Raw genomic sequence first — 23,758 nt, forward strand, 5'->3', positions numbered from 1 at the left:
TTCTTTTTCAAGGAAGCTTTGAAGAAGATTTGTTGATAAATGGGAAGACAATGGTCCTTCTGGCTAAATATTTACATCAAATGCAAATAGTCTATTCGTGAAAAGAAAACAAGATGGAGTTACTTTGATGTAGTGGTAACACCTGTATACTTCCTCAATTACTTCTCTCAAGCACCCCTGGAAAAGAAAAGGAGAAAAACCACTGAATTTTTGTTTTAATTGCACCTTCTCTAGGTTTGGAAGTTATACTTTCTTGCAGGTTAACAAATCTTCTCTGGAAGATTTCCAGGAGTGTCTCCTAGCAACCACAGAAGCTCTTAGAACCCGGGGGGGGCGGGGGAGAGAATGCCAAGCTTCAGTGATTCGTGTCTAACAGTGACAGCCCTTTCCTAGGAAGGGAAGCATCTTCGCCAAGCAGTTTTCTTAGCCTCAATGTCATCTGAATGACAAGGTTTGGCCGAAGCCGCCAAGAAATGCAGTAGAGTGGAGAGAGTGCTGGCCTCAAAGACAGAAGAACTGGGCTGGAGTTCAGCTTTGCTGAACTTGCCAGCTCCATCATTTCGGGGAAGTCACTGCCCTTCTCTCAGGACTGTTTGCCCATCTATAAAATAATGAGGTTGAAGGAGATGAACTCTAGATGCCCTTCTAGAAAGGCATCATGGAATCATGGATGGAGCACTGGACTTTTGAGAGCTGGGTTTCAATTCTGCCTCTGATCCTAGCTGTGTGACCCTAAGCAAGTAGTATAACCTCACTGGACTTCAGTTTCATTGTCTGTAAAATGTGGTTAATAATAGCACCTCTCTGTTAGAGCTGTTGTAAAGAACACATGAGACAACACAGGTAAAGAGTGCTTTGCAAACCATAAAGGGGTACATAGAAATTGTCAGCTAGTGGCATTCTACTTTTGGGATTTTATCTTTTATATTCTAAGATCTTCCTTTTGAAAAGTTGCACCCTCACAATGTCATTGATCCTTTCAAGAACAAAGGATTACTGGATGAGAGAGAAGGCAGAAGGACTTCTCTGTTTTTGCTGGTGCTTTCCCTGCCTTGGAGAATAATCTTGAGACTAGGAAGGATAGAGCAAATCACTAAGGGGACAGTGTGAGCAAGCCAAGAGAGGGCAAAATGGGATCCGGGAATAAGACAACCATCATCCAACTTGGCTGGAACTTAATTCAGAGCTAAATTGTAGTAATCTTATGGCACAATAATATTCCATTATATTCCAACCATGATTCCAGAGGACCAATGATAGAGCAAGTTACCCAGCACCTGGCAGAAAACTGATGGACTCAATGCAGAATAAGATACACATTCTTGGACATGGGCAAAATGGGAATTTATTTTGCCAACCTGGGTATATTTATTACAAGGGTTTCATTTTTCTTACTTTTTTTTTCTTCTTTTATTCCAAGGGAAGGGAGGAGGAAGTAGAAAGAAGAAAAAACAAATGACTGCTAATTGAAAACCATTAAAATTAATTTTAAAAAGAAAATGATAGTAACCATAACGTGCATTTGTATAGTGGTTTAAGAAATAAATAATAAGTTAGTGGCATAGCCATAATTAGAACCTCTACACATAAAAACTGCTATTGACATTGCCAATTGAACCCACTGACACTTCTAATAGCGTCCTTATCTAGCTTCTAGATCATTGGTTTCCAAACTATTTTGATCAGTAAAAGATGCTTGAGCAAAACCTCCCATATATAATTTATTTATTCATAAATTATATATGTGTTTACTAAGTTAATAATTATGTTATAAAACATACAAAAATAAAAATGAAAAACAATGAGATAAAGATTTGATTCCAGAGTCAATACAATGCCAATAAGGAATGTAAGAGGCTGCTGAAATAGAATGAGAGGTGATGAAGACCTGAATTTTCCAATAATGGCCTCTGGATTAAGCCTTGGGTTTTTTTCTAAATCCTTTACAGTGGCTTAATAGAGCTTTACCTAGGAGTTGGCAAGATGGATAGCCTCTTAGGGTGCAACCAACAGAGTAGGGCTCAATGAACAACCTTTTTTAAATGACACTTCTTAGAAAGGTACATACAGGCCACCTTGTTCTAGACTAGAGGATAGAATGACTCCCTCGGAGCCAGGAAGCCCTGGGTTCAAGTCTGCTCTCTGACACACTGGCAGAGTGACCCCAGGCAAGGCACTTAATCTATCAATCCTCTAGGCAATTCTACTAGACTAAAAGGTCTAATGGATAAAGTGTGGATTGTTATAAGGAGTTTCCTTATTGAGAGTTCTCTACCCCAAAGAAAACACACATCTTGTAAAAAGCACATTTCTATTAGTCTTATAAATCTCACAAAAGGTACATTTCTTGTAAAATCTTGTAAATCTTGGGGCAGAGCCAAGATGACGAGGGAAAGCAGTAACTTGCTTGGTCTCTCCCCCAAACCCCTCCAAATACCTACAAAAAATGGTTCTAAACAAATTCTAGAGCAGCAGAACCCACAAAAAGACAGAGTAAAACAAATTTCCAGCCCAAGACAACCTGGATGGCTGATCAGAAAGGTATATCGCTCCGGGCGGGGAGAGGAGCTCAGCTCGGCATGGGTGCGTAGGCCGCAGTGAACCTGGAGCAGGCCTCCGAGGACTGAATCGTGGGCAGCTGTGGTGGTTTCCAGACTTCTCAACCCAGGAACACCAAAGACAACTTAGAAGGTCAGTGGGAAAAGTCTGTTACTGCATCGAGAGAAGAAGCTAGATCTCAGTCACCCTGAGGGCAGCAACTGGCTTCTGAGCTTCCGAGCCACAGACTAAGGGGGAATTGAGTGGATGATCAGAGGGGGATTGCAAGGATCTCTTTGCCAGTGCTGAGGCAGGAATCTCTTGCTTTACCGGTGCTTGGATCTGGGTCACAGTTCTGAGGGGTGGTCCTGGGGCAAGGAGGAATGCTGGTGCAGTGGAGCTTGTTGTGGCTGTGGAGAGGGAACACCTCGCCCCTTATCATAGCACCTTGGAAGAACTGACACTTTTCAAGTCCCTAGAAGTATCTCTGAAAACAGCTGTACAAACCCCCAAAGCTTGGGACAGTACATTCTCCACATTGGAAACAGACTTTTACCTTAACGAAGAGTTTAAAACTCAAGTAATTGGTTGGGATCATGAGCAAGCAGCGCAAAAAGAGTCAGACTATATTATCTTACTTTGGTGACAAGATCAAAACATATAACCAGAAGAAGAAAACAAAGTCAAAGCTCCTACATTCAAAACTTCCAAGAAAAATATGAATCAGTCCCAGGCCTTGGAAGAGCTCAAAAGGGATTTTGAGAAGCAAGTAAGAGAAGTAGAGGAAAAACTGGGAAGAGAAATGAGAGTGATGCAAGAAAATCATGAAAAACAAGTCAACAGCTTGCTAAAGGAGACCCAAAAAAATACTGAACAAAGTAACACCTTAAAAAATAGCCTAACCCAAATGGCAAAAGAGGTCCACAAAGCCAATGAAGAAAAGAATGCCTTAAAGAGCAAAATTGGACAAATGGAAAAGGAAGTCCAAAAGATTACTGAAGAAAATACTTCCTTAAAAATTAGAATAGAGCAATTGGAAGCTAGTGACTTTATGACAAATCAAGACACTGTAAAACAAATCCAAAAGAATGAAAAATTAGAAAACAATGTGAAATATCTCATTGGAAAAACAACTGACCTGGAAAATAGATCCAGGAGAGAGAATTTAAAAATTTTTGGACTATCTGAAAGCCAGGATCAAAAAAAGAGCCTAGACATCATCTTTCAAGAAATTATCAAGGAAAACTGTCCTGATAGTTTAGAACCAGAGGGCAAAATAGAAATTGAAAGAATCCACCAATCTCCTCCTGAAAGAGATCCCCAAAGGAGAACTCCTAGGAATATTGTAGCCAAATTCCAGAGTTCCCAGGTCAAGGAGAAAATATTACAAGCAGCCAGAAAGAAACAATTCAAGTATCGTGGAAACACAATCAGGATAACACAAGATTTAGCTGCTTCTACATTAAGGGACTGCAGGGCGTGGAATATAATATTCTGGAGGGCAAAGGAGATAGGATTACAACCAAGAATCACCTACCCAGCAAAACTGAGTATAATTCTTCAGGGGAAAAATGGTCATTCATTGAAATAGAGGACTTTCAGGCATTCTTGATGAAAAGACCAGAGCTGAATAGAAAATTTGATTTTCAAATACAAGACTCAAGTGGAAAGAGAAATCATAAGAGACTTATTAAGGTTGAACTGTTTACATTCCTGCATGGAAAGATGATATTTGTAACTCATGAGACCTTTGTCAGTATTAGGGTAGTTGGAGGGAAAAAATTATATGTATGTACATATATAGATATAGATATAGATAGATAGAGGGCACAGGGTGAGCTGAAGATGAAGGGGTCATATCTGGAGAATAAAATTAAGGGGTGAGAGAGGATTATACTAGGAGAAGGAGAAAGGGAAAGGTAGAATGGGGTAAATTATCTCACAAAAAAAACAGAAAAGAAAAGGCTCTTACAGTGGAGAGGAACCGGGGGAAGGTGAGAGGAAATGAATGAATCTTATTCTCATAGGATTTGACTTAAGGAGGGTATAACATACACACTCAATTGGGTATGGAAATCTGTCTTACCCTACAGGAAAACAGGGGGGAAAGGGGACAAGAGAGTAGGGGAATGATAGAGAGGAGGGCAGATTGGGAAAGGGGGTAATCAGATGCAAATACTTCTGAGGAGGGACGGGGTCAAAAGAAAGAATAGAATAAATGGGTGGGTGGGATAGGATTAAGGGAAATAGAGTTAGCTTTTCACAGCAAAAAAAAAAATCTTGTAAATCTTGTAGAACCTTGTAAAAAGTACACTTCTGTTAGTCTAAAAGTTCCATTGAGGGTGAGAGTTACAGCTTACTTATTTCTGTCCTTCTCACTGCTCATAACATAGAGCCCCTCAAACATAGCTTGTGCTCTTAAAGAAGAATTGAATTGAGCAGAGTCTATTCTAAAGTGTCATCCACCTAGGACATTTTAGCTCAGACATTCTATGTTCTAAGACCCATTCTTGCTCAGTCTATGTTCTAAAGGTATCTTCCAGTAGATAATATATGCTCTAAGGTCTCTTCCAGTTCAGATATTCTCTGTTCTAAGGTCTCTTTTAGATCAGCCATTCTATGTTCTAAGGTTCCTTCTAGCTCAGATATTCTGTGTTCTAAGATCCTTTCTAGCCAGCTCACATATTCTGTGTTCTGTAGTCTCTTCCAGGTCAGACGTTCAATGTTTAAGGGCTTTTCCAACTCTAACATCCTATTTCACTTGTCCTAAGGATCTTCCAGCCCTACCACTCCAAACCTGAGTACTTTTCTAAAGCTCTGGCAGCCACCTTTGCCTTCCTCCTTCCCCTTTAAACTCAGGGCCTTTGCTCAGAACTGAACAGATAAACCATCTTCCTGACAGCGACCCAGCTTGGGAGCTCTGTTTCAATCATTCTCACTGGAGTAGAGTCAGTTTGCAGACACATTGGATGGACAGGACTAAACAGACTTCCTGGGCCTCAGTGGGAAAGGCTCTCTATTTTCAATTACCTAACTGCTGTTGAATTCAACTGCTGTTGAATGCCTCTGCCAACATTATACTAAGAGTCGTGTATCTCCGTGTGTCTGTGAAAACGACCAAGTGCAGGCTTTGAGTGCCACCTGATGGAATAGAGGGTCATTATTCTGCTCTCCTAAAACATGATAAAAGGCTTTAGAGGCCCAAGGGGAGCGAGCTCACTGGATCTCTGTCTGTTCTGGGTAATTAAAAGGAATTGTTGAAGCTAAGACAGTGGTTGGAGAGGGACCTGAAATTCCATGGCCTTTGCTCAGTCTACATCCTCTGATGCCTCTGCAGCATGTGGTACTGTCAACTATCCCTTCCTCCTGGAAATTCTAAACTCTTAGTTTTTGACATTGTTTTTCTTTGGTTCTCCTCTTGCCCATCGGACCACTCCTTCTTAGTCACCTGGTCTGCTATCATCCATGTATTACCCCCTAATTGTGAGTGTCCCCAGGGTTCTTGAGATCTCTTTCTCTCTCTCTTGGTCTCTCTCTCTTTTTCTCTCTCTCTCTCTCATGTTTTGCATGATTGAATATATATAACCTATATCAAATTTCTGACCATCTCAGGAAGAGGGGAGGTGAAGAAGGTGGGGGAAAAATTTGGAACTCAAATTTAAAAAAATGAATGTTAAAATTTGTAATTGGGGAAAAATAAAATAATATTTTTTAAAAGACTGTAAATTACAGAGAAGATGCTAGTCTGCATTGATAGGGGGCCTTGCTTCCTGGAAACTCCTGACATGTGTGGAAACATAATCTGATAAAGCAAAAAAACCCCATGCCCTCCTTTGCTCACAGTGTAGTGATAAAAGTGTTTTGTAAACTTTAAAGTGCTAGGGAAATGTGAGTGTTTTATTGTTAAAGTTGAACCTAATCTGAGGACCTTTTGCAACTTGTGGGTTTCTTCTGAACCCTTCTGAAATCAATAGGCCTCAGGAACAAATTCTAGGTAGCTAGGTGGCACTGTGGATAGAGTGCTGGGTCTGGAGTCAGGAAGACTCATCCTCTTGAGTTCAAATCTGGCCTTGGACACTTACCAGCTGTGTGACCCTGGACAAGTCATTTAACCCTGTTTACTTCAGTTCCTCATATGAAAAATGAGCTGGAGAAGGAAATGGCAAACCACTCCAGTGTCTCTGCCAAGAAAACCCCAAACGGGGTCACAGAGAGTTGGACACGGCTGAAAAACAAGTGAACAACAGCAACTGAAACAAATTGTGAGCTGTATAAAACATGTCCACAGTGATCTCCCCCCTCCTGTGTCCACATCTTCTCTCTTCTAAGGCTCTCCAGGCCAAACTGGTGTTTGATGCACTCACGGGATCACAGAACGATAGGGCTGGAAAGAACATCCCAGACCCTTCTACCCCCCCCCCCCCTCATTTCACAGATGAGGACCTTAGAGCTGAGGAGTGGGAGGTCACATAGTGCAGGAATGGGGGACCCTGCACTCGAGCCCCTCAGGCAATCTGACTGCCAATCTGATGCTCTTTCTCTGACACCATACTTGAATCAGGAAACCACATCACCCTTTAAACAATAAAATCATTGAAGCTCTTAGCCTAGAGCACTACAAATTTGGGAGGAATATGATAGTTATCTGAGGGCTGCCATGTGGAAAAGAGATCAGATTTATTCTGCTGGCTCCCATTAATTCAACAAACATTAATTCTGGCTTCTCCCTCTGGGGATCTGGGTGGAAGGTTGCTCCTCACCCCCACCCCATTTGTTTGGGACTTGTGATTTGATCCATTCAAGAAACTCCCATTGAAGCCAACTGATCTATTGCATATAGTCTTTATTGGCTGGTAAAGGAGAGGTTGTGACATATCAGTGTCTACAATGTTAGCACCAGATGCAGCTCCTAAATCAGGTCTTCCCAACTCCAAGCCCAGTCTTTTATACACTATGCCATGGCCTCATGTGGATGGAAGTTATAGGAAAGCAGTTTAATATAGGAAACAACTTCATACACTTAGAAGTAACAATGTAATAGGTTTTTAATAAGGCAGTGAGCTTCTCAAAACTGGAGCCTGGACAGCCCTGTTGGGGAGGCCTGTGGAAATTCCGCATAGTGCCTGATACTATGTAGGTGCTTAATAAATGCTTATTGATTGATCGCTGATGAATGACTTCCGAGGCACCTTTCAGTGCTAATAGTCTACCATGTTCATCCTGGTGGCATGATCGGGTAGGCACAGTTATTGAACTTGGCTTATACCTTACCCAGCCAATGAGTCGAGCCTGCTTACTTAAAGCAGACCTTCCAAGGTCCTTAAATATGAAGCAGTCAAGTGAGAGGGTTTTCCTAAGATGAGGAGTCTCCTTTGGAGCAGGAATTAAGGCAGGCAAGGATGCCCCAAGGTTCCCCTTTATAAGAGAAAAATTGGGCTGTGAGCTAGAGAGAGAAAGAAAGAGGGGGAAAGGAAGCTCCCTTGTGTAGGAGCATGTGACAAATGAGTCAGATTGCCACACCAGCAAAGCTCGTGTGTAGCAAGGGAAGGGTGTGTGTGTGTGTGTGTGTGTGTGTGTGTGTAGGGGATGGAGAGAAGGCAGAGGACATAGACCATGGGTAGAGTGTGTGAGAAAGACAAAATGATGAAATCTCTGGAGGGGGGTGGTCTGTGGTTTGGTTTTTTTTTTAATTTATCCTCCTCACTAAGATATTATTAGCCTTTAGGGTTCTTAGCAACACCTATTCCATGAAGCCAAATGACACAATGGGAGAACTCTGGCCTGGGAGTCAAAACGCCTGTAATTTGAGTTCCTCTTCCACCAATGAGTAGCCCATGAATGAGGGCAAGTCAGTTAATCTGAACCTCAGTTTCTTCACCTGTAAAATGGAGGGAAGGAACTATCTGCCTTACACTCTAGTTGTGAGGAAAGCACTCCACAAATGTGTAAAGCACTACAGAACCATGAGCTAGGGCTTTAAAGAGGTTGGATGAGAAAAGACCTTCTGAGGTCCCTTCTAGTTCTAAAATTCTAAGGTTTATCGTTATCTGACAATCCAAGATTTTAAGGCTAGCCTCATCTGTGTTGAATAACCCAACAGGTCACAGTTGTCTCCATAGGTCTTTAAGGTTTATTCAGTGAGGTAGGCGAGTATTGTCACCTCCATTTTACAGATGAGGAAACAGGCTCAGAAAAAGGAAGCAATTTGTTCAAGCCATTTAATGAGGTAAGCGCTGAAATTGGAATCACAAGGCCTGGGCTTGGATTCCAAATTCTGTTACAACCCATTTGGTTTTGGTCAAATTACTCATTAATCAATATGAACCTCACTATTTATCATCAATAAAATGAGAGCAGGGAGACAAAGATAGTCTGGATCCTTGATTTTTAGCCTTTTGCATGTCATGGACAATTTTGGCAGTCAAGGGAAACTTCAGAATAATGTTTATAAATACTTGAAGGAAATGCTAAATTTCACTTAAAAATTAGTGAAAATAAAGATGTATTTTCCCCATCCAAGGTTATGGACCCCTGCCTAAGCAAAGGTCCCCATGAACTCCTGTTAAGAGGATCCTGTGGTCCTTTCTAGGGCTTTCTATGATCCTATGACTTTGGAGGCTGGGTCTAGAGTCAAAAAGTGGACTAAAGAAGTTTTCAAAGGTCACATTCCAACAGCTATTCATAATTGAAAAAATGCAAGATGGTAAGGGTCACTCACATACATAGAACTTTCTGTTCTATGTGTCTGAAAAAGTCCCTCAATATCCAGCAAAGTAACCATTTCTTTAATGTTAAACACTCCTCAGAAATGGAAGGGTTATAGCACTTGGGGATGTAATATTTGAAATAACTGGGCCTCACTTTGGGCTGTAATAGGAAAAGAAAGAGCTAAGTCCCAGGTGTAAGTGAACAGAAGGCTGGACTGTGGATAAGCTAGAAAGTCAGCGACAATAGAGATGCTCTAGTAGTGAACTGTGGACACGATTAAAAGGTCAAGTGGGGAGACTTTAATTTGGTTCAGACTTGATTTTCATCTGCTGAGAATTCTCTATTGCAAAACACAGAGGAAACAGGGACACATTGCTTGGTTAGTTTGCCACTAGGGGAGGGAGAGACAAAGTTAATCACATTCCAGAATTTACAAAGGCCATTATAAATTGAGAGCTAAGGTGACCTGTGTCCCCTTGAGAACACCAACGTAAATGCTCTGAGACAGGGGCAGTTGTCTCATTTTCTCATCGTGGGTGAGCCAAGTGCATTAGATTAAGATTTGGGAGTTCAAGGACACAGGCTCAAATTCCGGTCCTGTATGACTAGACAAGTCACTTAGATTCTTGCAACCTCAGTCAGTCAGTTAATGCATTTAAGCATTTACTATAGTTCCTGCTGTTTAATGAGCTCACATTCTAATGAGAAACAACATGCAAGCAACTACATAAAAACAAGATATATCCAGGATAAATTGGAGATAATCAACAGAGGAAAGGCACTAAGATTAGTGAAGATCAAGAAAAGACTTCTTGCAGAAGGTAGAATTTTAGCTGGGGATTGAATGATGAAGAGGGAGGGCATTTTGCATACGGAGACATCCAGTGAAACTGCTGGAGTATCGTGTGAGGAACAGCAAGGAGGCCAGGGTCTCTGGAGCTTAGAATATGTGGAGAAAAGTGGGGTGTAAGGAGACTGGAAGGGGGGCCAGTTGTATAGGACTTTAAAAGCCAAATAGAAGATTTTATATTTGATCCTACAGATAACAAGCAATCACTAGAGTTTACAGGAGGTGGTGATATGGTAATATGAGGACTTTGGACTAGATACTAAGATCCTTTTCTTCTAGGGGATAGTAAGATGAAGCACACATGTCTTCTAATGTACTGAATTAAATATACAATATTTAGATGCCATAAAAGGGCATCTAATGAGGGGCCTAAAAAAAGGTACAGGTATATACAATCTGCATGTAAACCAAAGTGTACATGTATATCCTTGACATTTTTTGTGGCTGGAAGTGATCCTGGGCTTTTGAAGGTTATGATATAAGAATGCAAGCACAGATAGGTTAATTAAGCTCAAAAAAGGTTTGAATATGGACCTAGGAATGAGATGTGTGGCTTTGCTATGTTTGTTGTTGTTCAGTCATTTCAGTCTTGTCTGACTGTGACCCCATTTGGGGTTTTCTTGGCAAAGACACTAAAGTGGTTTACCATTTCCTTCTCCAGCTCATTTTATAGATGAGGAAACTGAGACAAACAGGGTTAAGTGACTTGCCCAGGGTCATATGGCTATTAAGTGTGTAAGGCCAGATTTGAACTCAGGTCTTTCTGACTCCAGGCCTGGCACTCTATGCACTATACCACCTAGCTGCTCACCAGGCTAAGTACAGTGAGGCTAATGAGCAGGATGCTGGCCACAAGCTGGTGAATTTTAGCTACAATGCCGCTTTACTAAGATGAAGAAGGGTTGCAATCGTTATTGGTGGAGAGAATATCTATATACCTATATCTATGTGTATATCTATATATATATATTATATGAAATATAAATATTTACACCCACAATCCATGATGTTTCCTACTTAACTTTCTCCTCTTATTTCATATATTTCTGTCTTCAAACACTCTCTATCCCAACCCCAGTTCCCAATATACAACTTTTAATCTCCTGCCTTCATGGCATTGCAAAAGTGGTCCCCCATGTCTGGAATGCACTTTCTCATTTCTGCCTCAGAGTCCCTGGCTTCCTTTAGAACACGTCTCTGCCGTCACCTCCTACACAAAGCTTTTCCTGATTTGCCCTTTTGAAATTACTTTGTGTATATATATTCATATCTAAGAGTTATAGTCAGAGAGATTTAAGTTCCTCAGATGTTTTATTTCAGTTCAGTGCTTGCATATAGTAGGTGCTTAATAAATGTCTGTTAAATTGAACTTGAATATACACACAGAGTATATTTATGACACACTTAAACATACTTCTTTCAGGCCACTGTGGTCATATTCCAAAAATATATTAAATAAGAATGTCATCCCATTATTTACATTCCAGTGAGCTTTTCTATTATTAACCTCTAGGATCATATATAAACTGTTTTTGGCATCTAAAGCTCTTTTCAATCTGGTCCCTTTCCAATTTTCTAGTCTTCTTGTACAATACTTCCTCTACACACTATACGGTCCAGCCTAGTCTACTTGCTGTTCCTCATGCATGACTTTGTCCATCTCATCTGTGTCTATAACTGAACAGGGTAAGCAGGGTGTCCTCCCTACTCACCGCCATCTTTTATTTTTCCTGGTTTTCTCAGCTCAAGAGCCACCTTTTGCAAGAGCCATTTCCTGGTTCTCCAAGCTACTAAGACAATCTCTCCTCTAAGATTACTTTGTATATAATTTGAGTGCATCTTGTCTATACCTGTATATGTGTATGTTGCTTCCTCTATTGGGATGTAAGCTCCTGGAGGGCCCTGGCTGTTTTTGTCTTTCTTCGTATCCCCAGCACATAGAAAAATGCTTAATGGATGCTTGTTGATTGACTGATTAGTTTTCGGCACCTTTCACCTTGGTGCTCATTTTTCCAAGAATAAAAAAGGTCTATGGACAAAAGTACTTAAGTTGTTTGTATTTAAAATCAAGTGTCCCGAATCAGGCAAAATCAGTTTCTATTCTTTGTGCTCGTATGCCGCAAGAAAGTTTTCAAATCACACCAACCAAGGATATGACCACAAATGTTTTATTTCAGCCTCTTCTGTCCCCTGATTTTTCTGCTGTACAGCATTAAAGATCACCAAACTTTTGTGAATACTTGGGGCAGAGCGCCCAGCGCTGAGCTGTATTTCACAAATCAATATAGATTAGACTTGGCACATTCCCATACACGGTAGTCATTTTATACAGGATTTTGAAACCATTCAAGGCAATACGCTGTACGTACACTGAAATCTGGCGTGTGAAATAAACTCAGAGATCAATTCAAAACCCACCCGAGCTCAGTTAGTTCTATATGTCACCACACTCAGAATACAGTTAAAACTAGTATTGACAACTGAATAAATACAAATTAATATAACTTTACTTGCACACCAGATATTTTCGGTTCATATTTTTAAACAATAACAACAACAATAAATCCAAAGGTATATAACAGGGGAGGGGTATCGCCTATAAAGTGCTTTTAATATCAAGCATTTTTTTTTTTTTTATTCCAATGACCACAGCAACTTTTGGGCTTTAGATAAGCCTGTGTGCATGCAATTTCCAATGATAGTCTGCATTCATAAACAGAAAAAGTTAAATAGTTTTTTTTTCACCAAGTTCATTAGGAAATGCCAGTGGTACAGAATCAACACGCTGAATTAACACACAGTTCTAAATGAAATGTTACAGCCAGCCTGGTGAAGAAGTCAAGCTTAGAATAATAGGAACAGTGTAATCTAGGTATACTGAATGGCACTACCCATTGGATAGGCTGCGACCCCGATCAAGCTGCTGATAAGAAGGGAGAGAAGAAAAAGTCAAATGCAAACTTAACGGCGCCATGTACGGCGCTTCTCCAGTCACGCTCGATCTTCACGTGTCGCCTAGCGGGGGTAAGTTGGGCCATGCAGTTGAGACAGCTGATTGCCTTCAGTTCAAAGACTGGCCACTTGCTGCCAAGTCGACCTTCGAGAATTGTGCTAAATTCAATAACGCTGCCCTGTCTCAGATTCAGCAAGATGTTTCTGAACTCGCTGCTGGCCCTCAGTACGATATCTTTGGTAATATCATCTTCTTCAATGGTCTTGTTTCCAGTGTTGCTGTAAGGCATGCCCACCGTTATTTCAAATTTGTACCTATCAAACTTTTTAATGTGGCATTCATGTTTGGCAAGATATTTGAGCCGACAGAGCTCTTCTTCCGCGGTGCTAATGTTTCCAGGGAGGCAGTTGGGGTAGGCCTCGCCGTATAAGCACCTCATCCAGTCTCCAATGAAGAATGGGAGCATGTTTATTGCAGACTCAGCACTGTTATCAATATCGGTAACCCTGACGTATTTGAACCGTCCTGTCCACGTGACCCTGTGTCCTTCCAGGTGGCTGCACAAAATCTGTGTGCGTGCCATGTTGGTTTCCTTCCAGGCCCGGGGTCCACACAGGAAGCCATACTGTTGCCAGGTCAGAGTGGAGTTGTAGACTTTCATTCCTTCTGATCGGTAGACATAGAACCAACAGAAGAGCACAATGGCTGTGATCCACACAAGGATAAGCTTGACAATGGAGCTCTTGGTTAAGGACTTCACCATCTCAACCACAGAGAAGCTGGCTTTTGTCCACCAGCGTAAGAGCAGGGGTATGCTGCACAGAACCAGGGTGACCATGATTTTGGTGAGCTCCAAGGAGACAAACCATCTAGAAAACTGGACAATGCACATCAAGGCAATGCCAACTACTAGAATTGGGAGGGCAAAGAGGAAGAGAAAATAGCCAACTGATGCTCGGATAAGACCAAGACCAGAGGACTCAAGCAGAATGACAACAGAGAGTTCACACCACATGAAACACACCAAGTAAGGGACCAAGTAGCAGTAAGTGCCTTTGAAATTCCTCAGCTGTGCCATCCTAAAGAAGAGGTAAAAGAGGTACATAAATAGGAAACATGGGACACTCACATTCAGTATGATAAAGTGGCCTATGGGCACAGTGAAAAATGTTTGACCAAGGAATTTCAGATAGTACCAATCGACAGGAAAAGTCCTCAATACGGAGAGCAGTCCAGCAGTGACTTCAACCACCAATGCTCTTCTGGTATAAGGCTCGGCTGAAGTACTCAAACTCATGTAACTTGTCACCGTGAAGAAAATGGAGATGACGGCCAGCTCTGAGCAAGGGATCCACTCTTTGCTGGCTATGGGGAAAGAGAAAATGACAAAGAACACAGACAACAGGAAGTGGATATAGGGCTCTAAGTGGTTCCAGCCAAAGTTAACCTCGGCTTGCTCGACATCCAAATTGGGCTCAAAGCGCAGCAGTAAGTCAGTGAGGGTCCGAAAGTTTTCCCAGGCCTTACTATCTTGAAAAACCTTCAAGGTGCAGATCACCATGGAAATGAAAGACAGGTAGAAGATGACTAATGGGATGAAGAATGCAAAAAAGTCAATTGTCAGGTTGCTAATGATGAAGAAAAAGATGAGGGCATTGATGTGATGGGTTGGGATTATGCTGGAGAGCCAATGCATGCCTGCTTTGGAAGCCATGTCGATCAGGTACTCTTTGATTTCCATGATGGCATGAAGTGGGTATTTCACAACCTAGGAAGGAAGAAAATGAATTTTAAGGGGTGTGTGTGTGTGTGTGTGTGTGTGTGTGTGTGTGTGGCAACCAAAGTTCAAGATGGGAAACATGTCATAAGAAACATTTCCTCCCATTCTTCCTCTAAAAACCATAACAAAACACTTCCAGACATTTAAAGGGGCAGATTCAATCAAACTTCCAAAGCTTTCTAGAAAGGCAAACCCTAGCCTTCTACTTAATGGAGCATTTGTGGAAAATAAATCTCTTTCCAGGGTACCTCTGGGCACAGATTCCTCTGAGCCTTACCGGCTGCTCTGCTTTTCCACCCAGGCATTGCCATCTGCCCCGCTGATGCATCTGAAGGACACCTGGGTCTCTTCAACAATCTGCCACCAAATCCTTAGGATTTCTAGACCTTTCTATGCACCCTGAATCTGGAACCTTTCAGATGTGTTTTTTCCCTCTATTAGAATGTGAACTCCTTGTGTGTGTGTGTGTGTCTCTCTCTTTCCTTCTATCCCCAGTATTTAGTATAGTGCTTGGCATATAGAAAGCACATAATAAAATCTGTGTGATTAAAAGCACCAGAAGCCAGCTAGTAGTCAAAAACCTTCCTGACAGGCAAAGGATGAGCCTGTGATGACAGAATGGACAAATGAATTCCTTCCAGAGACCCTGAGTGGGGAGCAAATACCAAAATTACATGGAAGATGTTCAGGGCAGAAAGAGGCAGCTAGGTGTCGTTGCGGATAGAGTGGCTGACTTGGAGTTAGGAACACTTGAATTGAGAGCCTGCCTCAGTTGCTAACCTGTGTGACCCTTGACAAGTCATGTCTGCCTGCCTTAGTTTCCTTATCTGAAAAATGGGGATAATTATAGTACCCTATGTCTCAGGGTTGCTGTGAGGATAAAATGAGACAATATGCATAAATTGTTTTGCAAATTTTAAAGTGCTAAACGAATGCTAACTATTATTACTATTGTTATTATTTATCTTTTTTGAGGAGAAATGGGAAGATGGTGTGCCAGAGCCTTAGAGGAGATCAAGGGGACAAAAGACCTAGCTGGGATAAATGAGATAAGCTTTCACATAACTTAGTAAGAGTCAGAAGCTACCCTAGGCTGGATGGGGGTAGCACTGTCTTATGCATACTTCTGATTGCCTGACACTTGCATATTGTTGAATTATATGTTCTTTTCCCTTATGACCAAACCCTGTATGACTAAACTATGTTTTTGTAGTCTGGAATTTTGAGGTTGTAGTAATATCATTATTATTGTTATTAACAGTGATAACCATTACCCACATTTTCATAGTGTGTTTTAAGGATTACAAAGTCCTCTAGCACTCTGTCCTAACAACTTGGGTATATTTAGTACAAGTGTTATAATACCAGTAACTAACACATGACGCTTTAAAGCTTACAAAGCATTTAACACACATTCTCATTCCTTCTTTCTAACCCTGTAAAATGGGTAAGGTGAGAATTATAATCCCCATTTTACTGACGAAGCCTGAGCTCCCAGACGTTGAGTGACTTGTATGGGTATTAAGTTACACAGCTGGGATCTGAACCCTGTCTTCTGACTGCCGAGCTCAGCACTGTGCCCACCACAGCCCAGGGATGGTGCTATGCTTGTGCCAGGGCACCCCAGGCATCCACAGGGCAGAGGAAAGGGGAACAAGTGACCAAATGGGAACCCAGGTTCTGGGGATCAAGATTAGAGCACTGTGTCTCAAGCCAGAGTTCAGAAATTAGCAAGGTTTAGACAAGACGAAGAGGAATCCCCAGGTCAAAGGGGCAGCACTGCCCTGGCTTAGCTCCAGGAAGAGACTGATTCCCCAGCAAACGGAGGTCCTAAGCACAGCTCATAGTGAAATACATCATTCCTTTATGTGTAGATCTCACCATTTCCTCAATGGTGAGATCTCCTTTCCTTTCCTCAATAAACTGGTAGCTCCCTTCTGCCTCTAGGATAAAATACAGCATCTCAGTTTTAAGCTTTAATAGCTCCAGACAGCAGTGTGCCTTTTGGAACACCCTGGACTCATCATTCACTACTCCCCTTTCTATATGAGCCTTGGGGAAGCCTTCAAGGGTTAGAGCCCACCTGGACACTGTTCGGTAGCACACTATGGTGGACAAAGTATCAGGAAGATCTGAATTCAAATCCTGCTAATGTGTGAACAAGATCAATCCGGATTAATCCACCCCACTAAGCCTCAGTTTCTTCTTCTCCAGAACGGGGACGGTATCCACAATATTCCCCTTGAAGGGCTGTGTGGTTTAAATGAGATAATGAATGCAAAACTCTTTGCCAACTGTTCTATACCGAGTTCTATATTGGTTCCATTATTATCATCGTTACTATAGGGGGAATTTTTTTTTTTGCTTTTTTTTTTTTTTAAAGTGGGGTTAAGTGACTTGCCCAGGTTCACACAGCTAGTAAGTGTCAAATATCTGAGGCCATATTTGGACTCGGGTCCTCCTGACCCCAAATCCAGAGCTCTATCCACTGTGCCCTAGCTGCCCCTATTGGGGGAATTATTAATACACATGTGCAGCCATGTTGCAAATGTACCCAGCGACCCTCCTTCCTCTCAGTTATTTCAATAAGGATCATAGCTCCGGGGCCTCACTGAGGTCACCTCATCCACCACCATCAACTTCATTTTATTGGGTTTTTTTTTTTTTTAAGGCAATTGGGGTAAAGTGACTTGCCCAGGGTCACACAGCTACTGTTAAGTGTTTGGTCTGAGACCGGATTTGAACTTGGGTCCTCCTGACTTCAGGGCCAGTGCTCTACCCACTGTGCCATCTAGCTGCCCCCTACAGCCAGTAAGGGTCAAGTGTCTGAGGCCAGATTTGAACTCAGGTCCTCCTGACTCCAAGACTGACGTTCTGTCCACTGCGCCACCTAGCCGCCCCCCCCCCCAAACTTCATTTAACAAAAAGGAAGATTGGCATGTCTGACGTTTCCTTGTGGGGAGGGGACCCAAGTTCTCACTGACCTTCAGGCGCAAGGGGAGGTCTTCTGGGCTCTTTCCTGCCAGCTCATCATCATCATCGTCCTGCAGAAAAAGGCTGCTGGGGATGATTCCCTTGGCATACTTCTTGGTTATTTCAACAAAGTCATCCAGGGCGACGTAGTTCTTAGCTAGGTTAGGAGAGAAGACCACACAAGCAAATAAATCAAAGTGTGCCCTTTATAGAAACAATGGGCAAGCCAGCCCTAGAACAGAAAGGGAACATCTGAGGTTGAAAGAAGGCCCCTGACCTTCTCACAGTACCTGGTCTGGACCTCTCTACAGTTAGCACTTAGGAGATCTTTTGTATTGTTATTTCTGTCCATGGTGATCTTCCCTACTAGCTTGTGAGCTCCATGCAGGCAGAGACTGGGTCCTCTCTAAACTTTGTGTCTGTCCTAGCACTCAGAACAGTGCTCTGGAAACAATCAAACACTTAAAGGAAGTAAGGTGTCACGGAAAACATCAAGCTGAGTTAACAAATATTTATTCAACACTTACTATGTGCTATGTGTTGGTAAAACAAATATAAGCAGAAAGAAAGCCTTCTACCCTCATGGAGATTACCGTCTAACGGAAGACATAAAAGAAAGCTGAAAATTTGGGGTGAGGGTGGGGGAAGAGATGAAGGTGCCAGAGCAGAAACAATGAGGAGCAAGAGCTGGACAGTAAGGTGTGCAGCCTGAAGATAAATGAAGACATTGCCGGACTGGGCATCCTCCTACAAATGGAGATTCTGGGGAGAACCAGACCATCAGAGGGATAGGCTACAGGCGTGGAGGGTTGGGGGGAGGCATTTGGGGTTAAGTGACTTGTCCAGAGTCACACAGATAGTATCTGAGGCTGGATTTGAACTGAGGTCCTCCTGACTCCAGGGCCAGTACTCTATCCACATTGCCATCTAATGTGCTTCCAGGGTGAAAAGGTTTCTGGAGCATTGTAGACAACATTTGGGGAGGGAAATGGAGATAACTGGACACGGAAAGAGCTGTGGTCCTGGAGTCAGGGAGTCGGGTCCTGCCTCCAATAGTTACTAGCTCTGAGGCTGCTTCCTACGCCCTATAAGGAGGATAATCATCCCTGTAGTACTCACTAGAGAGGCTGTCATGGGGATGCTATGAGATAAGGTACTCGGAGAGCTTATCTCCGTGTCAGCCGCTGCCATTATTATAATAAATGCTTGCTGGAACCTAAACTTTAAAAGGGGCTGGGAAAAGCATACAGAGAAGAGTGGGAGGCAAAAGTTTTGTAAGAAGAGATGGGAAAAGAAAATGATACACAGGAAGGTGAAATGGAGAGTTACTAATGACTGCCTCCGTGCCACGTGGTGGCGGGAGCTGCTTTGGGATCCTGCTGCTATCTCGTCATCGGAGGCAGTGAATGGTAACTGGAGAGGCCCGTCAGCCCCAAGTACCAGGCTAAGGCTATTCCCTTACAAAATGCGTGACAGAAAGGGCAAGAAAACCATGGTCACCAGCGGTAACAGCTTGTACATCAACCAGTCCAGCCATTTTGTCTACCCGGAGGTATGCAAGTGAGTGGGCAGCTAGGTGGTGCAGTGGATAGAGTGCCAGAACTTGGGCCTTCCTGACTCTAGGTCTGGCACTCTACCCACTGAGCCACCTAGCTGCCACCCACCCACACACACATATGTGTGTATATACGTGTGCATGTGTGTGTTCATACATGCATGAAGTCTCCCCAGCTAAACCACAAGCTCTTAGCGGGCAGGCATTGCGTCTTAGCCCCCTTGGCATCTCGTACTGAGCCCTGCAGTTAGTAAGGAAGGCAAACTGATGAGAATGATGAGCTCAAAGAAACAAGACTTTGAAAGTGCTTCAAAAAGTAGCCCAGCACTGCATCTGCATAGGGTACTATTTTATCTAAATGATCAGACTCCCAAATTGGAAAGAACCTTAGAAATCAACAAAATGATGCAAATGTCTACCCTAATCCAAGAAATAAACCGGGGCCAGAGAAATAATAATGATAATAATACTAATAACAAAACAACAGCTAGCATTTATATAGTGCTTTAAGGTTCACAGAATGCTTCACAAATATTCTCTCGTTTGATTCCCACAGCAGCCCCGAGAGGGAGGTGCTGTTATGATCCTTGTTTTACAGATGAAGAAACTGAAGCAGACAGAGGTAAAGTAACCTGCCCAGGGTCACCCAGCTGGTGTCTGAAGCCAGACTTGAGCTTCTTGACTCCATGTCCGGTCAGTGCTCTAACCACTGTGCAATCTAGCTGTCTTCAGGGAGAAAGGAAGTGACTTGCCCAGGGTCACGCTGCTAGTCGGTAAAAGAGCCACCCATAAGACTCCATTAACAAAACACAAATCACATATTGTTTGGAAGTCAAAGCCGAATGGAATGGGAGGAATTATTTCCCGTAATCTCCACTTTCTTTCTCCAATTCTGTTGTCAGGAAGAGTTAACAACCTCCTACTCTAACTGTCTTACAGAAACTTTTCTGTTCAAAATGCCATTAGGAACCTGACACCAAAAAGTTTTGTTTTTTTAATTTAAAATTGATATTCAGAATTTTCTCTTGCTTGTATTCTTCTGAGATTTTTTCCCCAATTTTTTGATGACAGATTTCCCCCCACATCCTCCTATTTTTTTAAAGGGGGGACCAATGCCTGCCCCCAGGAACGTGTGGCTTCATTTACTATTCTGTTACTTCAGCTGCTACTTAAACCTGCAGTAAAATTCCCGGCCAGATTCCTTCATGGTCCCCTGAGACGCTGGGCCAGAGGAATCAAGGCTGCAGCAACCCGCTGGGCAGGATGACTTTCTTCCTGAGAAAGGGTAGTTTTGGGGGGTGAGGGGGAGTGACCAAGAGCAGGAAAATAGTGGCAAGGGAGGCCGCAGGCAACCAGGCCATGAGCCCAAGCACTCAGGGGACAAAGGCGGGGATGGCCTGAGGGAAAACAGTGCAGTTGAGAGAGAATGTCAGAGCTGGAAGGGACCAGGGACGTCATCGAGCTGTCGGAGGGGTTCTATCCAACCATGACAGACTCCTTTCTGTGCCTGCGGCCTCACCCCAGGGTCTCCCCTCGCTAAACCTGCCCTCCGGAAAGAATAAAATAGTATAGCATTAGTATACATGAACTTAATGAATCATTACTAATATTAATTAATCATTAGAATAAATTAATCATACTAGTTAATCATTACATTAATCATGCTAATTAATCATGAGTATAAACTTTAGCATTTTTGTGCTGAATTAAAATCAACGTGTTTCCCTTTCTAGCGGTTTTTGAATGGTGACATGGGGATCACATCACATCACATCACAGGACTGATTACAGATTCGGAGTTGGATGAGGCCTTAGAGGTCATTTGGTCCAATCCCCTCATTTTTTAAAGGAAGAAACTGAGGCACAGAGCTGTTAAATGTCTTGCTGAAGGTCACATGGCTAGTAAGTCTCAGAGGCAGGATTTGAACCCTGGATTTCCTGACTTTGAGTCCAACGCTCCGTGGCTCAGGAGACAGAACAATAGACCTGGAGTTGGGAAGACCTGAATTCAAAGCCAGCCTCAGACACTTATTTGCTATGTGACTTTGGGTAAATCACCTAACTTCTGCCTGCCTCAGTTTCCTCATCTGTAAAATAGGGATAATAACAGCACCTACTGCCCAGGGTTGTTGTGAGGATCAAATGAGATAATATTTGTAAGGCACTCTACAAACCTCAAAGTGCTATATAAATGCTATCATCATCATCATCATCATCATCACTGATATTACACTATGCTGTCTCAGGAAAGTTATTTGTAAATCTTGAGGCACCTTGTAAAATTCAAGCTGTTGTCATCACTGCATGTATCTTACCTCCTTGGTACTTCAGAAGAGGGAAGGAAAAAATGAGATAGGCTGGTAATCTTGTAATTATTTGCAAGGGCATTTAAGAGATACCAAAGGAGTAAGACTCATGGTACTCTCTGGTTACAAAGAACTTTCACAACTAAGTCAAGTCAACAAGCATTTATTAAATGCCTACTAGGTACCAGGCACTGTGCTAATGATCTCTTGTGAACTCTATCTCTCTTCCCATAAAGTCTCATCCTTCTTATCCATTTATAGGGATAATGAAGAAGACTACTATCTATGGATTGTTCATAAAGATAATACCCGATCATATTTCTTTAGTCCTTTAGGAGTTAGAAAGCACTTTCTTCATAACAATCTGGTGAGGTGGGTAGTATAGTTATGCCCATTTTATAGAGGAAGAAATTAAAGGTTAGAGAGGTGGAATGATCCACCCTGGGCTCACAACTAATATATGTGAGAAGCAGAACTCCAGCCCAAGTATCCTGACTCCAAAGACATTATTCCATGTCCATGGGAGAAAGAAAATCCAATGTTTGCTTAAGCTGTATTGAGACTAGCACAGGGTTCCGAATGAAAGGAGACTTCCATTACATTCCTGGCCTGGTCAGACCAACCTGGAATATTGTATTTAGTTCCAGAAAGACAATTTGGACCCCTTGACCAACTATATTCTCAGTTATTTCACTAGGTCCTCATACTGAATGTTATCTAGGAAAATGAAAGCACTGAAGATACCACGCAGTATGAGGACCTGGTCTTAGGCCCAAAGAGTCTTAGGAGGGACATGACAGCTATGGGTATTTGAGGGACCATCACACAAAAGAGAGATTTCACTTACCCTGTTTACCTCCAGAGAGAAGAAAAAGAAGCACTGGGTAGAAATCAGGATTGATGGATAAAACTTGAGAGAGAGAAAAGCTTCCTAACCTGAGATCATCAGCAGTAAAACATGAGCTGATTTAGGAGGTAGTGGGTTCCTCCTAATGGAGGCCTTCAAGCAGTTAAGGCTTTCCAGGTATGTTGCAGGGAGGACAGCCTGAAGAAGGTATTGGCTGGATTAGACGGTCCCCGATGTCCGTTCCTATTTGCTGTTGTCGTTTGTCCTCCGTTCTCAAAGAGGACCAATGACATCATGAGGGGAATGCCTTGACTTGCTGGTGAATTGGACTGAAGTGAGGCAGAGCTTGCAGTCATCAGCCTCACTCCTCCAAAGGGGACTGGGAGGCAGGATACTTGGCTTACAATTCCGTCTCTAGCTATGTGCCCCAAGTAGTTAAGTTCTTCTCTCTCTGGCCCTTAACTTCTTTATCTATAAAATGGGAATAATTACACTACCCACCTCAGTAGGTTGTTATGAGGAAAACTGCTTTCTAACTCTTAAGGTGTTACAGAAGTATTATTATATTATTATTATTTTTTTAAATGAAAAATCCATAGTATCTTCAGAGTGTGGCTTTTTTTATGAGATCAGGTTCTTACTCATGAACACAATTTTTCTTTTAAAATGACTTAAAGGTCACTACTTTCCAAAGGGCTTCAGATTCCCTGAATATCTCTCTTTAAAGGGTGGCATAACATAAACAGCATTCATCGGCTTTGGAGTCAGAAGATTTGAGTTTGAGTTGAGAAAGATCTTAGAACATGGAATGTCAGAGCTGGACAGGACTTTTGAATTTAGCTCTTTTCAAAGGACCCAGAGAATATAAGTAAGCTGGATCATTCCAAATAAACAATACCAATTCTTCAGTCATCTCTGGAAATTATTAGACTGGATGAAATGTCAAGGCCTTCCTTACAGAGAGACAGAAGACGAAGTGAAGGGACAGGGAACTCTGGTGAATCTGACATAGAGCTAAGAGAAGAGAAGGCGTGTGTGCAGAAAAGAGGTGCTTAAATTAAAAGAGGGAGGGCAGACAAGAAGTCTGTGCTTACATTCGCTGCTGACTAACCGCTCCAGCACTCTTCGCTGTTTCTGGATTGATTTTGGAATGGGGCCGGGCTGCTTTCCACCATCTGTAAGACAGCGAGAGTTTATTAAAAATCAAACTCAGTCATCCAGTGAACAAACATCTGAGCGACAAGGTCT

General features: G+C 42.4%; 1 protein-coding gene across 2 annotated transcripts in view; it reads right to left on the bottom strand.

The window, feature by feature from the left end:
* Positions 1-12,243: 12,243 nt before the first annotated feature.
* Positions 12,244-23,758, bottom strand: part of WFS1 (wolframin ER transmembrane glycoprotein) — a 53,068-nt gene continuing 41,553 nt past the window's right edge. For both annotated transcript variants that reach the window (XM_027836585.1, XM_027836586.1), the window contains exons 6-8: positions 23,605-23,685; positions 17,814-17,959; positions 12,244-14,817 (exon numbers count right to left, since the gene is read on the bottom strand). In XM_027836585.1, the coding sequence (XP_027692386.1) occupies positions 13,012-14,817; positions 17,814-17,959; positions 23,605-23,685 (2,033 nt within the window). In that variant the 3' untranslated portion in view covers positions 12,244-13,011. The remainder of the gene's footprint in view (positions 14,818-17,813; positions 17,960-23,604; positions 23,686-23,758) is intronic.

The sequence above is a fragment of the Vombatus ursinus genome, unplaced genomic scaffold (genome assembly GCF_900497805.2).
Source record: "Vombatus ursinus unplaced genomic scaffold, bare-nosed wombat genome assembly UNPS02014818.1, whole genome shotgun sequence".
NCBI classification, from domain to species: Eukaryota; Metazoa; Chordata; class Mammalia; order Diprotodontia; family Vombatidae; genus Vombatus; species Vombatus ursinus.